This window comes from Buceros rhinoceros, unplaced genomic scaffold (genome assembly GCF_000710305.1).
Source record: "Buceros rhinoceros silvestris isolate BGI_N320 unplaced genomic scaffold, ASM71030v1 scaffold2748, whole genome shotgun sequence".
NCBI lineage: Eukaryota > Metazoa > Chordata > Aves > Bucerotiformes > Bucerotidae > Buceros > Buceros rhinoceros.
Genome location: NW_010426188.1, coordinates 52649 through 70137, shown reverse-complemented (window position 1 = coordinate 70137; position 17489 = coordinate 52649). Strand labels below are relative to the sequence as shown.

Below are 17489 nucleotides of genomic sequence, written 5' to 3'. Positions count from 1 at the left end.
GGGGAGTGGGGCAAGAGGGAGAAAAAGAGAGTGAAAGAGAGAGGTAAAAAAAAAAAAAAAAAGCGCCCAAGGAAGCAAAACCCTAAAGCCTTAGATCAAACCAGCTAAGCATACGCACGGCCTATGCAGTTACTTTCAGACCTTCTTTTCCAGTCTGTTATTTACAGTGGCCACTTGTTTCAATTTACATTTAATTATACTACACGTCTCCAATTTATTGAGTAACGATATAGTGGGAAGTAAAAGAAAGGCCCTTTGAACATTAGTAGAGCTACAGTTACTACAATAATAAAATGGTCGTTTATTTGCTGCTATTGTTTTCTATAATAAATACCTGTTCTCCATTTCTGTCCAGCACATCCCTGTATATTTTAGATCTTGAAAAGAGGTGGGTGGGAAAAAAGGAATAGTCTTTTAGCTTCCAGTGCTCTACTTAACAACAGTTCTTCCTGTATACCTACAACCATCAGATATTTAAATAGTGCTATGTTTCAACAGCTGACCAGACAGAAGAGTTCACCATAACCAGCACAAACATACCACAATTTTTCTGCTGTAGTCCCTCAAAAAACAGGTTTGGAAAATGTAAAGTTGCATTTCTTCTTGCAGTAAGGTATGATCATTTACAGAGGCAACTAAAATCATGGCTCTAAAATCCTCAGACTTGAATGACAGACAAAACCTACCTAAATATCTTTTAGAAAAAGTTCTTTTAAAAAAAACAGTTTCCAAGTCATCTGCAGATGACTTTCAGCAGAAACTTAAAATATCCTGACTTCATAAAGTATCCTAATTACTCAAGTCACCATAGTCACAGCAAACAACAGCAAACAGGTATATAAGAGTGTGATATTAGAATACTGATTCTCAGTGCTCCAGGGAATCAGCTAAAACTGAACAGCTACCAGCAGTGTCTCCTGAGCTAAATTCTGTCATGCTGAGTGTTCCAACTGCCAGAGGCTGCATGACCTCTCCCCAAAATAGCGATTCACAGAATGCAAGAGCATGCATTTCTGAAGAAAATACAACATCCTCATCAACCAAAGTGGAGCTACTCAACATTCAAGAACTGAACAACTACATTAAAAAAAATACATTTCAGATACACAATGTATATTTCTTCACTGTTGGAGACAAAACAAAATAATTACTTAACTGTTACAATTTCTAGAAAGCAAACTTAAAATAGATGATAATTCTTACGTTCTGTCCTGGCTGCAAGTTGCTACTGAGGAATTAGTCTTCACACTTCTGACTTAGTTGTCATAATTTTCTGTGGTACTTATGAAACAATCTATTTAAGTTTCCAAAAGAGTTGAAACTCTTGAGTGTTATTCTGAGCTATCCACCACTCTCAGAATATGTAATAAGTCTGTCTCTGTGAAATACAAATTAAAGATGTAGATGCTTCTACTACAATACTATAAAAAGGCTCCAGTTAGAATCAGGTATATGCAGCTGCAGTCTATGTGTGTGTATACATGTATGTATATATCTATATTACATATATGCACATGCACCTGTAAGTCCCCAGGAGCCTCTACAGTTCAAAACATAGCAAAGGGCTTCAAACTGGCTCCGGATGGATTAGGATCTCCACATACCACAATGCTGCAGCAGCTAAAGCTACTGCCTCAGAGATCATAACTAGTAGAGGCACATCTGCGTGGCCCCTTGCCTGACCTGATAACCCTTACCTCTCTCCACACAACCCTGACACGGATTGTCTCGATTCCAGTTGTGGACCCAGCTCAGCTGCAACTACTTTAAATGCTGCTGCATCATGCTGCATTGTGCAATGCAGACATCCTTGCAAAACACAGCCCACAACCTTGGGACTGCAGCTCCAAGATACATGCCCAGAATTCTGACCAAAACGCTCATCTAACAAAATACTGAGTGGAAGCCCACACAAGAAGATCCTCAACAAAGTCTATTCAAGGTCGGTGACAGCACGATCGCTAAAAAAGGAAGATATTATTACTAGCCCCAAGGTGCCAGACTGCTCACTTACCAATCTCACAGACTTCAGTAGGTTTTGCGTAATGTACAGGCTGCAAGAGCCAGCAGCAGAGGTTAGAGGTGTGAAGGCTCTCCTGACTGACACACTGTCAGTGTACCACACTAGAGGGTTCACATTTGTGCTCCATGCCTCTTGCTGAAGATCCAGTATTGTTCAAGATGCTGTTGTTTTTTGCATACATAAACAGAGCTTTAAATGCTGTAAGATGTGTTTTCCACTTATATTAATCCATTATGAATTAATATTAATTTCATTATCTCAATGATAATGCAATGTACAAGGAAACTTTTTTGTGCAGCTATACATACAAGTTCCACCACTGATTTGCTCAGCTACTGTTGGTTATGTAGTAGATTAAGCTACTTAAGGATGGATCCCTCTGCTTCAACATTTCCTTCTCCGATCTTTTTCAAGTAAAACCAATTAACTAGATCTGTTTCACCAGCTCAGGGAGGCAGTAAGTTACACTACACCATAACCAGTCTTGTCAGTTGTGAAGTCCTCTGTAAAAAGGGCCTGGTTTAGGCTTGATCAAATCACCATGGCTAGATGAGTTCTGCAGCAGTATGAATGTTTTCATTTCCCTGATTCGTAGCTGCAAACATTCAAGAGAGAATCCCTCTTCTTGCTCCCCTTTTGGGAATACCCTTCTTTGCCAGGGAATAGTGAATAAGGGATGAGAAACAGTCAGTAAGGTTAAAAGAAGCCAGTTCTCAATTCAGTAAAAGTCATCATCTGCCTAAAAAAGGAAGAGTTTGGACTCCTTATAAATAAGCTCAGTTAGAGCTTCAAGGGATAAGAGTAACTCTTCCAAGCACAGGAGATGGTGCATATTCTTACATAATGAAGCCTCATAATGTTGGCTATGAAAGAACTGGATAGCTTTTCATTATATCATGGTCCCACCCCAAAGACCAATGGGGACCAAGGGAAAACACCCATTGCCTTCAGCGCTTTCTAAGAAACACAAAAATTGTTCAGTGGTTTTGTTGTTTTGGGTTTTTTTTATATGAACAAAGGTGCTTTTACCACCAAAAGCACTTTCCCTCAGCCATTAATAATAACTGTAGTATCTTTTCTAAGGTATCTGTTTAGATAAAATACGCAGTCAAGCATATTCCACTTAAAAACTAAAGCAATTTATGTTTAACATATACTGAGCACAGAAATAACTCTAAATTCTCGCAACAAAGATGTACAACCACCTTAATCCCAGTGAAAAGCATATATTCAAACAAGAAAGTCATGTGCTCCATCTAACACGGCACCTTTACAAAGTTAATTGACAAAGTTAATCTAAAATGGTTGAAGAATCCTATTCTAGAGCGCTAACTTGGCACGGTTTCTCATTAAAATCAGGGTCATAGTTATAAAAGGCAATAGGTCAAAGCAGATACATACATCTGGATTTTTATAATTTTACTCCCCTGATTTGAAAAATGAAGATGTGTAAAATACTGTAAGTGATTCACTTACCATGGATTTGGTAAAAGGTCGAGCCAAGGTAAACAGCAGGGTATACACCCACCAGTTACGATGAATGGAGGAGTAAATCATATTTCCAGGATGGACCGAATTAGATGTCACCCCATGGGGAGAAAGGCGTCGGTTCAGCTCGTTGGAGAACAGTATATTGCAAAGCTTGGAACGGTTGTAGGCCAACATAGCCCAATACTCCTTCTTAGATGGAGAAAGCAGGCTGAAATCAAGTTTTCCAGAGGAGTCTTTAATTTCTGTAAATCTAAAAAGAACAGTAAATATGCCTTAGATACGCCAGTTAATTTCACCCTCATTAAGAGCAACATAAAACGTAGACTACAGAGTAGAACTTGGCCAGAACCAACATAAAACAACATCTTGTTTAGCAGCTGAAAGCGTCTACTGGAAATTGCCCAAGACCAAAGAAATACTCCCGTATAATACGGCCATAAAATTATTGAATAATTAGCAAAAGCAAGTGATAAATAAAAACAAGTAAAAAAAGTATTTAATGATATAAAGTCATTGCATAGAACTATCTTAAATCCAAAAAAAGATTTTTCCAGAGATCCATGAAAGCACAATCAACTTGGAGGAAATAATGTAGGATAAAATAATTCTGCATTAGAAGCAGAGACAACCAGTATCCTTTCATTTCCCCTTCTTCCCTTCCCCTGGTTGTTTCATCCAGTGTTCTCATACTGCACACTTTCATTTAAGTGTTCAAGTAACTATGGATGAGTCTCACAGCCTCTCAGACTCTTTTTTAGATTAAAAATTGATGAATATAAAGGGGTTATAACCTTGGTAACTTGCCATCAATAGTCTTATACGTTTAAAAGATAAATGTAAACAAAGCCAAAATGAGTTCTGGCAGAGTATAATGTTTTTAAGTATACCCACGGCATGGCTGAACACAAATCAAAGTAACTAGTTGATGTTTTTTAATTGGGTCTGACAGAGTCATTAAACACCAGCTGTTTGTTTCTTTCCTTTTTTTTTTTTTTAATAACAAAGTAGTGAATGTTCTAAAGACATTTAGATGAAGAAAAGGAAATTTCCATATAGTATTTCCCACCCCACCCTCACCCCCAATTCTGATAAACCAAATCTGGCTTATCAATTTACTGCTCTATCTTACTATTAGAAAATACTACTACATTTAGTTACAGATCTATGTCTCATTGAGAAGGGCTACTAAAAATAAAAAGGATTTAGCAAGCTCTTTTTAATATTCAGACTTTTCAGAATCAGCTGGGGAGAACAGGGATAAACATAATTACAGTACACACTAGGAAAATGTTTTAAAATATCTTTACTAATTTTGCATCTCGTGCCCAGAAATGAAGAGATCAGCTGGAATTTCTACATTCATTCTATGAGCAGAATTATAATACACTCAGAGAAGAGCAACTACAGTATTTGAACTCAAGAGGAATCCAGGATGTTCTGTATGTCGCAGAATTAGCCCTCCAATTTCAACGACAAAATTTCTCTTTCATAATTTTTGGTTAGATAGAATATATTTCTGAAATTAACAGTACTATTCTGGGAGGAATTTCCTATATTCATTCCTCAAGTAATCATTCATGACACCAAAAATAATCTAAAAATAAAATACTTAGTGTATATTGTATAATGGAAATGCAGTGGCATGTTTTGAGTCCAGTCTTGCAAGCGTGCTTATGAGAGTCAGTCTTACTTATGTCGGCAATCTCACTGTGTTCAGTCAGATAAGGGCTGTACGATCAAATTAACAGCACAGAAATAAAGACAGAAGGAAAGTCAACCTACTTATTATTCTGATCTTAATATGATGTGCTTAAAGTACCCAAAAGCTTAATTTAAACAGAATTCATTTGTGCTGAATCCAGAGAAGTAACTAGAAATGAACAAAGAACCAGAGAGGCAAATAAATATTTTCCCTTGGGGCAGTCTAGTGTAATATTTTCTGCAAACATGGGACTTTATTTTTCCCCTAACAGGGGGTCTTGACTCCAGTGAAAAGATCCAGCCAAGGTTTATGGAAGTAATTAGATACCAACACTTCTGTTTTACGACATCGTTTAAGGCTCAGAGTTCTCAAGTAGGTCAGAAAGTACTACTACATAACGTCTAAACTAACTCCTTCCATCAACTTCTTGCCATTAAACGGACTGGGGGCTGGGCAGGAAAGCACAAGTAATTTACAGTGATCAGTTTAAGTGTTAAGATATGCCATAAGACATGAATTGGAGCCCTTAGGAAAAGGGAAATTTACTAGTTGTGTTTATTATTTTATTCAAACATAGACTCTTACTTATTTTTTGATGGGCTTCTATAAACCTTGGCTGATCTTACCGAGTTAGCAACAAGCACTTTAAAAAATGTTTTTGAAAACGCAGATAAAGATGTCCAGAGATGTGAGCTCTAGTTACACATAGCACTTAACACTGTGAAAAACAAAAATGTCATTTAAAATACTACCAGAGATACAAACTTACAAAGGGGATCAAGCAGCTGACAATTCAACATAACCTCCCATTAAATAACAGCTCATTTATACGTATCCCATTGTGCCCTCCACATCTGGCAAGTGATTGGAGTTGGCAGATTTATTTCTAGAGCTATCTTGTCTGCCCCGCAGTAGCCTCCCTCACTCCTAACAGGACTCTGCTACTTGCTTTCACAAGCCTGGTGTGATTTGCAAAGATAAGGATGTCCAGATTTTGTTACCACCTAATTACTAGACATTTCATGTCTTTTAACACCGGGGCGGATTATTACTGGCATTTTCTATTGCTTCCTTTCATTTCAGCCATCATAAATTTAAAACGGTAAAAGTAAATCTATCTGCAGTATGTCATTTATACCATAAGCCCTTGTGTTTGGAAGTGATAAAGGTTTCAGCCTGACCCTTGGCTGGTCTCTCTCTACCGGGTCCCTGGGGTTACATTTTATGGAAACATGATTAAAAAAATAAGCTTCATTCTGGGTCACTAAAACATTTCAGAAATATTAAGGTGTTAAAAAAAAAAAAAAGAAAAAAGCACTCACACATTCTTCCTTTTGGTTTGATAGAGCTGTTACACATGACCAAAAGTGAAACAGAAATCAACAGTCATGTTTAAAGCCAGGTATTTTAGGTCTAATCCTGCAGCCCCTGAACTAAGTCAGAAGGCTCAGTCAGTGGTTTGTGCCCACTAGAATTCTGAACTGGGGCATGAATTTTGCACAAGGAACTTTATTTAACTCAAATCCATCTTTTCCATTATTATCACAAACACAAAGCGTGTCTGAAATAAGGCAAACCTCAACAACATCTTTCTTGCCAACTGTACTTCTCCTGGCAGTAGAAAAGACAAGCAGCTAATATTTTAATTAAAAAACTCACCAAAAGAGGCATGGCCAGATTTCTAACATGTATTAACTACACTACTTCCCATTTTACAATTATACAGTTAATGTCTGCATTGAATTCCCTAATTTCTCATTATAAAACAATTGGATTTCATCTAGCAGTTTTTAATTGCATTGTTTCTCCTGCTAAAATAACTGCACATTCTTCTTGGTAAGATGTTGAAGTTGTTGAATGACAAATCAATACAGGTCGTGCCATTCAGATTTAATCAATTATTATTCCATCTCCTCACAAAATCAATGAGTGGTCTGAAACGCAGCGAAAATCTGCATTTGTACGAAGAATGATCAAAAAATACCTACATACTGTTATAAAACTAGAACACACTTTATCCAGCAACAGAGCCAAATCCAGTAACATCCACAGGCATTAGTAACGCTTCTATTTTTAAAAAGATTATTCAAACACAAACGCTTCAGAGCAAGGCCTTTCATTTTCAAAAACTTCTGCAGTTCTGCCGTAACTGTTTTATGCTCTTAAGGATTAAGGAGTTCAGCTAAATCGAAGGCAACGTTCACCAACCTGTGTGACTCTGAGGACACCACCACAACCCTGGCAGGAGATGACCGGCGTAAAACGTCTTCCAGAAGCTGGACAAGATAGAAGTGTCCCAAGTGGTTCACCTGGAAGGTGGACTCCAGGTCGTCCTCTGTCAAGGACCAGGGAGCTCCAAACACAGCAGCGTTGCAGATCAGCATGTGGAGAGGCCTGAACAGTCAGAAGTGTTGAATAAAATTGAATCAGGAGCAGGAAATCTCCACAGAACACATGTGACTACATTCCCGGGTGAACTGGGCCATGGTGTGTCTGGTGTCATGGTGTGACGGCTTTGGCAGTGGCACTGCTCCAGGTGGTTTCTGTGAGAAGGACCTGCCCCACACCAGACACAGCCGGATCCAGAAGGTTCTGCAGCAGCCTCACCACGGGGCTCAGCTGAGCCCCTCCGTGCTGCTGGAGGGTGGCACCTCTGGGGATGAAGAGAAGCACGGGATAAAACTGGAAATTTGCAGCGTGAACAGCACAGTGAGAGAAGGCGGAGGGGAGGAGGCGCCCTAGAGCAGGGCTTTCCCTGAACCTTGGGGAGAGCCCACGCTAGGGCAGGATCCTGAAGGGCTGCACCTGTGGAGAGGACTCGATGGTACAGCAGAGGAAAAGTGCAAGGAGGAAGGAGCAGCAGAGAGGAGCTGTTGTGCCCTGGCCACAAATCCCCACCCTCCTGTGCTGCTCAGCATGGGGAGGCAGAGGAGTTGGGATGAAGAAGTGCAGTCAAGCCTGGGGAAAGAGGCAGGGGGAAGAACGTGTTGTTTTAATTTTTGTTTCTCACTATCCAAATTTACTTTAATAAATTGGCCCAACACGTCATCTCACGATGCTTACCAGCACAAGACCACACAGCTTTTGCACTTCAAAAACACCAAGTGGAATGGTAACTCTCCACTAGGGTATCTTCCCAGGGAGCACACTCCCTATGTCCTGAGCATTCACTACAGTAGTGAACAGCAGATGGATCGCTGATATACAGGGGCAGGTCACCAGAAATACCTCCACACCATCACTGTTCTCCCAGTTGTTCATGAGGAAACTGTTTTCTTCTGGAGCATTTTTAGACAAGAAATCTCCCAGGGGAGAAGCAACTCCTATCACTTTCTTAGGTGGGGTGCACATCTATTCATGACATCTGCACAATTAATAGGGAAAATTGATAAAGACATAAAGACACACTGCAACACGGCATATGCCCACATTTTATACTTCTGCAGCTTCTGAAGTATCCTGTTAAAAAAATTCAAGTTGATACAGACTGAGTTGGAAAATCAAATCATCCTCCGTAAGGTGTAATCTTTGGTGGACAACCAGCACACGATACACATGAGATCCCCAAGACAGAATCCTTCCTCACTGAACGCAGCTAACTCAGTTTAAATAGAAATGCCAAGATGAAGGAACTTGAAATGAAGCATTCCTAATTTGCTTTGCAAAGGGTAAGATTTTAACACACTAAGCTAGAAAAGAACCTAGTCTGTCACATACCTCTCATTCAAAAATCAGGTCCAGAAAACTTCAAATTCCTTTACGTCCCCACTGGAATCTCAGGATGCTACACACCTTGCAGCCCTCCCAACTGCCACAGCAAGATCGAGGAAATACCCTCTTTGTTCTTTCTTGTCTTTTTCCAAATGCTTAGGAAACACAGCAAAGACTCTGGGTCTTGGACCTCAGATGGATCTACATTTGCTAGACTGTACCTAAGGAAACCTTGGCACCGATAGCGTATTCTTGTCCTTGAGTCAGTCTAATGCAGCAGACCTCAGCAAGCTAAAAGCCTCAGACCTCAGAGTCTGCATCTGGTATCCCTGGCCCTGATACAATGAAATAGGAAAGGTCACACCAAGTAATGACGGCCAAACAAATACCCTTCGTTCCTGTATTAACCATGCATTAATACCCTACACTACAATATTAAGATCTGTCACTTTAGATGTTTAGCCCATTGCAGCCTATCATATCTTAACTGCAATTGGCCAAATTCCATGATTCAAAATCAACCACCCAACACAAACTCTCATTCTGAAGATAGTAAATGAAGGACACGTAGGAAAATTAGTGGCTTTCCTCTGTTCTTTCCAAGTACTTCCACACAGCCCTACACACAGAACTTTACAGGAGACCCAGAGTCAGATCATTTTCCTACATGGTTGAAGGACACACAGACTGCACCTCTGAGCATCTGCAGAAGGAATTCTGGAAAAGAACATAAAAAAATGAAGGTTGATGTTGTCAAACAAATCTGAGTAAGTAGATTCCCTCAGAAATGTTTGAAAACCCTGGATTTTGATAGCTCAGTTTCAAGAAAAAACCTGTTAACGAAAGGCTTCGGGAGCAGCATGAAACATCTGCGTACTTTGGGAAGCTCACTTGCTGGTGTGTGGAATTCCAGATTTGCCTTTTGGTCAGTGACATTTATACTTGTAATATCTTCACACACATACTATACCCCCAAAGGAGAGACAATAAAGGGGGACTGTCCTTCTAAAGGCAAGGTTCTCTCTCCCTGTGCCAACCAACCTGCAAACAAGGCAGTTCTTTTCATCTCTGCAGCCTCACTCGACGCAGCACAAACTGGCTATTTACTATGATATGCAGGATCATATTTTTTAAAAGGTACCCAGCCTTTGAGGCATATATTATCAAAATGTTTTAAACCTGAGTTCAGTTTGCCTGTTCGAGATGCATCTGCCAAGAGGAAAACAAAGCCTCACGAAGCCTGAGAATGCAAGTGTGGAGACTTGGGATGATTCATCACCCTTCCTTGAACATTTATGAAAAGCTCTAGCAAGAACAAATTTACAGCTTTGTAAATGTGCTGGGAAAAAGGAACAAGTTTCTTCAACACAGATGCAATTTTTGGTGTAAGAGCCTCCTGCATGGAACTGAAGCACATGAGTACAGCAGTAATAAAAAAAATTCCATCGCCTTTCCCTGCAAATGCCGATATGGCACTTCTTAAAAGATCGTAATTCGGTTTGATAATTGTCATATGTACTATTAAAGAACAGACCACAGAAAGACAGAAAGGACTCACATATGAACCTAAACTATATCCCACCCATCCAAACTGTAGTAACCTTCATTAATACTAATTACACAATAACTACCAGAGGCAAAATAGGCACTCTACCTAAATCTGTCAGCTCAATTAATTCAAAAGATAATTCTAGAATTATAAAACTATGAAATGTTCTCACTTTTAAATTGTCAGGGCATTTACTGGGTATTATAAAAGAAATAAAATTATGCTTCATGAGTCCCTGTCATGAGATATGTATTTTTCAAACAACATTTTGCCTTAATTTTTTAAAGCAATTAAAGAGATCATAAAGTTAAAAGTAGTTAGAATATTCTGTTAGAAAAACCTGTGAGGAATAAAGTATATACAGAGATATTTTAAAGCAACATCATGCTGGAAAAGTAATATCAGATTCCCTTTTAGAATTCCTTTATTTTTAATTTGCATTAGTTGTTTTTAAATGCTTAAAAACTGATTTCTCTAGAAAGCACCACAGAAAAGAAACCTAAAGGGTTGTACCAATAGCTATTGCTGTTGTGCTTCATTCCAGCTCAGAAAGAACAACCTCTCAGATTTGGATTCATGTCCATTAAGCTATCGGTGACTCTTGTCAGACTGCTAACAAAGGTCCAATTACTGAAAATTGTCATTTAAGGTTTTGTGACCTGGACATTTACACACCAGGAAATGAATGAGATCACCTATGTAACAGCCACCATATAGTTATGAATTGCAGCCACAGATGACAGATTCTAATCTCAATGGTGCAGAGCTCTATATCACTGAACGTATCATTATGCAGGAACAAAATTTTTAAGATACATTCACACCACACATCTGGCACTACAGCTTTGCTTTATGACAGGAGTATTTTTAAGTGATAGCATAACTATGACCTTGATTTCACAAGTTCATTAAAAACATTGCTGCAATCGACATTGGGCTTTCTCCTGAGCCCAAGGGAAAAAAAATCCCCCATGTTTTATAATACTGTGAAATTCAACATCAAAGGCACACCTAAAGCCAACAAAAAATGTCAGCAGCAAAGGAAAATTTTCTTTTGTGTTTACTCATGACATTACCATGCCGCTCCCTCTAACCAGGACACCTATTTGGTATTTCTGGAAACACTGTATAGTTTAAACCTTGCAGAGTGTTTTGAAAATTTACCCCTATGTCTCTTAAAATGTCTTCAGACAGTGACTTACATCACGCCAAGTGAGTTAACGCAGTCTACTATTATAATTTAAGTATGCCCTGGGACTTGAACACGAGCGGCTCCATCATAGCAGGTAGTCATTGCTTCTTATCCTTCACAGCATGACCGGGACTCAGGAATACACTGCTCTAATCGCAAGCTGCACAGCAATTCCAGAAAACACTCACCCTGCTGGTAAGTGTAGCTACAAGTTAGTAAATGTTAAAAAGCATGTGGCACTAACAAGGGCATTCTTAATTGTGAATATCCCAGCTGAAAACGATCTAGTATCTTGTGCACTTCGCAAGTCTGTGATATGCTACTAACCCTTGCACTGGGGAAGTCATTCAGATCTTACATGCTGTGCTCAACTCACCATTAGAAGCAACAAAGCAAACCAACTGCTCCACGTGATTTGAAAATACAGTAAGTGAAGACATTAGAGATACAGAAATTAAGTTATTGCTATAAATCAGTTGGTTGTGAAATTTAATAATCAATTTGTTAGCACCTGATATAAAACTATGATCTGTCAGCAGCCTCCAAAACTGGCTGTGTGCAGCAGGAGATATTTCCAAGGGAATTAATTACTGATGATTTGCAAAGGTAAGAATAATATTTTTCAACAAACGTAGCCTGTGCACTAGGAGGTTAAACAAACAGCACCAAAATGTCAACAGAGTTCTTGGCTTTGGTGTTCTCCCATTCCAAACGTAATGAAATAGTTAACCAGAAATTATGCAAAGGGAATACTTTCAAATCTTCCCATGAAGCAGAATGTCACACCATCTGGGGCACTTCTCAAGTGATTTGAAAAGTTCACACTGTTTGGAATTACACAGACATTCAACAGAAAAGGCCTCGCCATATCCCCAAAGCCCCATAAGCAACTGTAGACCGATGTCACGGCCAGTAAAAGCGGCAGAGTTGTGACTTCTCTTCCACAAAGAAGCAAAGTCACAGCCCACTGAACTTTTCCATCCCATAACTCTGAACACCCATGATGCTTTCTCTGAAAGTTAGAAAATGGTACTTCCTTCTGTGAGGGGACATCTCTACTCACAAAGGAATCAATGAGCATGCAGGCTAGGCTTAAGGTTCTCCAGAAAAGGGGTGACTTAAACAACCATCTCTAGAAATCCCTCTCAGTTTTACAAGCCGCACTGATGGGAAACTGAGTAACAAGAACAACAATAAGAGTCAGATAGCAGCAGAAGTCTCAGAACCTCAGAACCTGCATAACCTAATGGCGACCCAAAAATATTTACTTGTTTCATTTTTTTAAAAAAAGGAAGTAAAAAAAGCACTGCTTAACTCAACTACGGACATTCGCTACCTCAAAGTGGACACATACGTCTTTTTCAAAATCCCAGCAGCAAATCATTATTTACATGTATGCACAAGCAGTTACAAACAAGCATAAGCCAGATGTAAAGGAACATTCATTTCTGCCATAACCGTGGAATGGTTTGTTGTTTCTGCATGAACTTCTAAATATACCAAATTCATTTGTACACAGTAAGTACTTGTTAGAAAAAAGAAAGCTGAAGGTCAGTTACTACTTTTATTACACATTTGTGGTATTTCCCATCGAAAAAAAGCTAACTCCTTGGAAAATCTTTTCGGAACCAGCGCTGATCATTCAAACAATGAAACACTTCATGCATATTGAACATTTCACTTGCCAATGACAACTCCTTCCCTGTTTCGCCTAGAGATATACAGAGCTCTAATAGAGTTCGGAAAGCCTCCAGCAGCTGCGTGCTGCCACTCAGACCTGAAAGATTCCATGTTGTGATAAAAATTAATGTACTTTGACATCCTCTGGGATTTCTGGTGCCTTGGGAACAGCTAATGAAGAAATACAACCTTTTCAGACTATAACACAACTTTTTGGATTCTAAAATCAAGACACACGGGGTATATGCGCGGCCTGTCTCATGTCAGCGGTGAGGCTTCCTCACCCAAGTGCCAGAAGACTGCTTTCATGTGCCGTAATTACCTCCCAAAGAAAGCCTTTAACTAAACAGACTGAATAATTCTAACATATGTGTAATTAGACGGTTAATCTTGCCTAATGTTTCAGAATTTTTAGAAGACATGAACTAAACACACACCTATAATGCTGCAAAATCCTTGTTTTATTTGCAACAGAATACATTTTAATCAGGCATATTAAGTCATACATATTTTACTTCCTTAGATACTTAAAACAGCCTTCACAGCTGGTGCATCTTGTAAGAATTTTTTAGGAAGACAGGACCCCAAGACTTTATGAGCCATCTCAGACTCAGCTTAGACTTTGGCATAGGCACATGGCTCAAAATGGGAACCAGAACAACCAGTGTGCTGAGCAGAGAGCCACTGGGGGGTTATCAAGGTTTCTTCATCAGGTTACAGTGAAAAGAGTGCAAAGTGTCCAAAGACAAGTGGCAAGTTTGCAAATTTTAGACAGCACAGTTAAAGTCATGCAACTGTGTAACAAGCACCTAACAAAATCCTACTGTTAGTAATATCTAAAAACACTTGGTATTTTTGCAGATGCAACTAGATGTAAAGTTATGGTGGACTGCCAACCCTTTATATTTTAATATGGACTTTCACTTTTAAAAAAAGAAAAATGCCCTGATGCAGGAGATATTTCCACAATACAGCAGATGAACTGAAAGGAGATCTGGTGAAAACGTCATGATCTCTGCCTCCAGTAAAGGCGGGGGGGCGGGTGGCTAAGCCTGAGAGATTTTTAATTTAAAAATACTGGAAACAGGTTTTGGATCCACATGACTTGACACATGCTACCACAATGGGGTAACTGTGCACGAGAGCTTAAAAACAGAAGAAAGAAGAGGAAAAAAAAAAAAGAAAGAAAAATATTTATGCAGAAAGCCAATCCCTAGGCTTTAACAAGGCACAGTACCACCTCAAAGAGAAAAAAAGAAGTTTCACCCTAATATTATTATGTATGTTTCAAATGCAGTCAGCTTTTGATCTTATTTAAATTTAAGATATGTGCTGTCTGCAACAGTAACTTCTGAACTGTGCATGTTTCAATACTTAATTCCTTGTGGATGGGGTTTGATATCAAAATGTACAATGTTGTCCAGAAGTTTGTGCCTCAGTGGCACTGTCAGAATGCCAGCTGTATTCTGAGAAGATGATTATAATAGCTCGACTGTTTTAATTCACAAAAGGTATTTCTATCAATGGCAAAGAGTTAACAGGTTTGAACAGTGTTAGAATTTTGAGAGACAATACACCGTGGCACTGATCAGCTCTGACAGAATTGCATCTCCTACAGAACTATTAAGCCTATTGGCAAGATGGCATCACTAATAATTGTTTTAAATCATATAGTCACTTTTCCTGGATCTTTTAAGTTATATATGCAACAACTTGCTAAACAGAACCCATTTTTACATATGTATTTATATGCCTGAAAAAAATTTATCATACAATGTCTGTGATTTAATTGTGGTAAGCTGGAATTAAAGAACAACTTCACACACCTGCAGTATGTCACTTATAATACATGAAAATGTAGAAAAGCAGCATTCTGGAGTGAATTTTCAGCAGGCTCTGAAATCTTAATTGTACCCACAAGGTTTCAGAGCGCTTCTGCTTACAGCATGAAAAATGAACGTACTCACGGAGTGTGAGGCCTCAGTTAAGGAAGCTAGCTGAAAATCTGGCCCTCTCCATTTTGGGTCTGGTTAAGGATATAAGAGGAGACTAAAGTACCAAATGGAGAATCATAATTCATAACTGCTGTCTTTTCCATATTTCTACACACAACATAAGTGAATAAACTGTTAGCATATGTCAATTCTTACCACAAAAAATAAAGGAAAGTAACTGCAGTGAAAATCTACATATGGAAGTCCTGCATAATTGTGAATTGCTGCTACCAATTCAGAAAATTCTAAGTAGCAGCTGTTGGCAAACACTATTTTACATCTTTGAAGTAATTCAAGATTTTTCAGGATTTTTTTTCCCCTCAAACAGTGAGAACATTAAATTGATGTCCTACTGTTCAACTGAAGATTGAAACCAAGTGGCACTATGCACTACTCAAAAGTAAAGATGCACATAAAATTTCATCTGTAACTTCACCATTCTCTTCTGCCTGTTACCTGTTTTGATCATGGAAGTGTTCTCAAGTTGAGGACCAGGCAAACACCATGACTGTAAACACTGACAACAGGTAGCTATTTTGGAAATTTTAGAACTGAAATGTTAGTGCTGTCCCCCAATTAAAGTATGCAGATTTTAGTTAAATACATGATAATTAAACAGGAAAATGATACCAAAGCATCACATCCACAAATCCACAATACCAAACCCTACAGACTCTGAACTATCAAACATTGACACTGACTATATCTAAATGCTACGCTGCATACAATCACAGAAGCGCAGTCATTTTGTCTATAAAGTGGATTCATACCAACTGTAATTCCTTCCATCGTGCCCACTCAATGAAAACGAGATTCAATCCAGTGGTTTTGAGTTCCAAAAGCCTAATATGAAAGCTTGGTCGGTTTGCCTTTTCCAACTGCACAAAAATCAGTTAATGCCAAATCCATCTTAGCCCAGAACATTACTATGAGCAGATCATTTATTTGATTTTCCATAACAGAGACAGTCAAACAATGCCTGAGCTGGAAATTAGCAGAGGGCAAAGACAAAATACAGCTAAAAGTAGTAACTTGAACAAACTAGCCATTTAGGTGCACTGAGACCTCTTCTCCTACTCTCATCCTAACCCTAGCACTGTCTTCACACGTCTTCTACTCCCGGTGGAAACATCCTGCGGGGAATGTATCTCCACACAAAGTCAGAATATTAAAAGATAGACAGAAATCAGTTAGTTAAAAAAAAAAAAAGAACCAAACCAAACACCACCACCCCACAGAGCATTGCATTTCACAGAATCAGAGAATACCAGGTTGGAAGGAATCTCAAGGATCATCTGGTCCAACTTTTCTTAGCAAAAGCACAGTCTAGATAAGATGGCTCAGCACCCTGTCCAGCTGAACCTTACAGGAGTCCAGTCTTGAGGACTCCACTTCACTTCCCTGGGGAGATTATTCCAATGGTTGATTTTCCTCATTGTGAAAAATTTTCCTCCTGTGTTTAGTCAGAGTCTTCCCAAAAGTAACTTGCACCCATTACCCCACATCTTCTCCATGTGACTTTTTGTAAAACAGGAGTCTCCACCTTCTTTGTTCCAGTACCCTTTAAGTACCGGAAAATGGCAAAGTCTGCTCTGAGCCTCCTTTTCTCAAAGCTGGACAAACCCAATTCTCTCAGCCTTCCTCATGGCTACAAGACCAATCTACAAGTGAGCCTAAAATTAATCCCCGCTACTGTAACATAATAAACTGGCTTTCTCTAAAGAGTTTGTTCGGCAAATCCTCCAGCCCTATCTTTTAGCAAGTTGAACTTCCATTGTATTAGTCACGTTGCGTTCAGGTAGTGCTACAGTGAAGTAAAAGGTAGAACAAACATTCAACAGCAATATTGTTTTATTCTGTCTTTTCCCAAAGGCGACTTTGGGAGACCACTGTTTGAGGGAGCATAAGGAAAGTTTATATTCTGCTGTGATCACAGAACTGCAGGACCTAAAATAATCTCCAACCAAAACCCTTCTCCTCCAAAGCTTTACTTGAAACTGCATGGATAAAAAAAAAAAGTTTCAGAAAGAAAAACAGCTGTATCAACTCAAGAGTATAGATAATGCAAACAAAACAGTTTTGGGGGGGGGGGGTTGGGAGAAAAAAAAAAAAACCTTTGTGAAGGATTTTCTAGAATATCGGAATCA

The 17489-nt window shown here is 39.0% G+C and overlaps 1 protein-coding gene across 1 annotated transcript in view; it reads right to left on the bottom strand.

Annotated features, from left to right (window-relative positions):
- Nucleotides 1-17489, bottom strand: part of LOC104498060 (WW domain-containing oxidoreductase-like) — a 70869-nt gene that overhangs the window by 19741 nt on the left and 33639 nt on the right. Inside the window, exons 3-4 of the mRNA XM_010141385.1 lie at nt 7425-7610; nt 3500-3764 (exon numbers count right to left, since the gene is read on the bottom strand). Of these exons, the coding sequence (XP_010139687.1) occupies nt 3500-3764; nt 7425-7610 (451 nt within the window). The remainder of the gene's footprint in view (nt 1-3499; nt 3765-7424; nt 7611-17489) is intronic.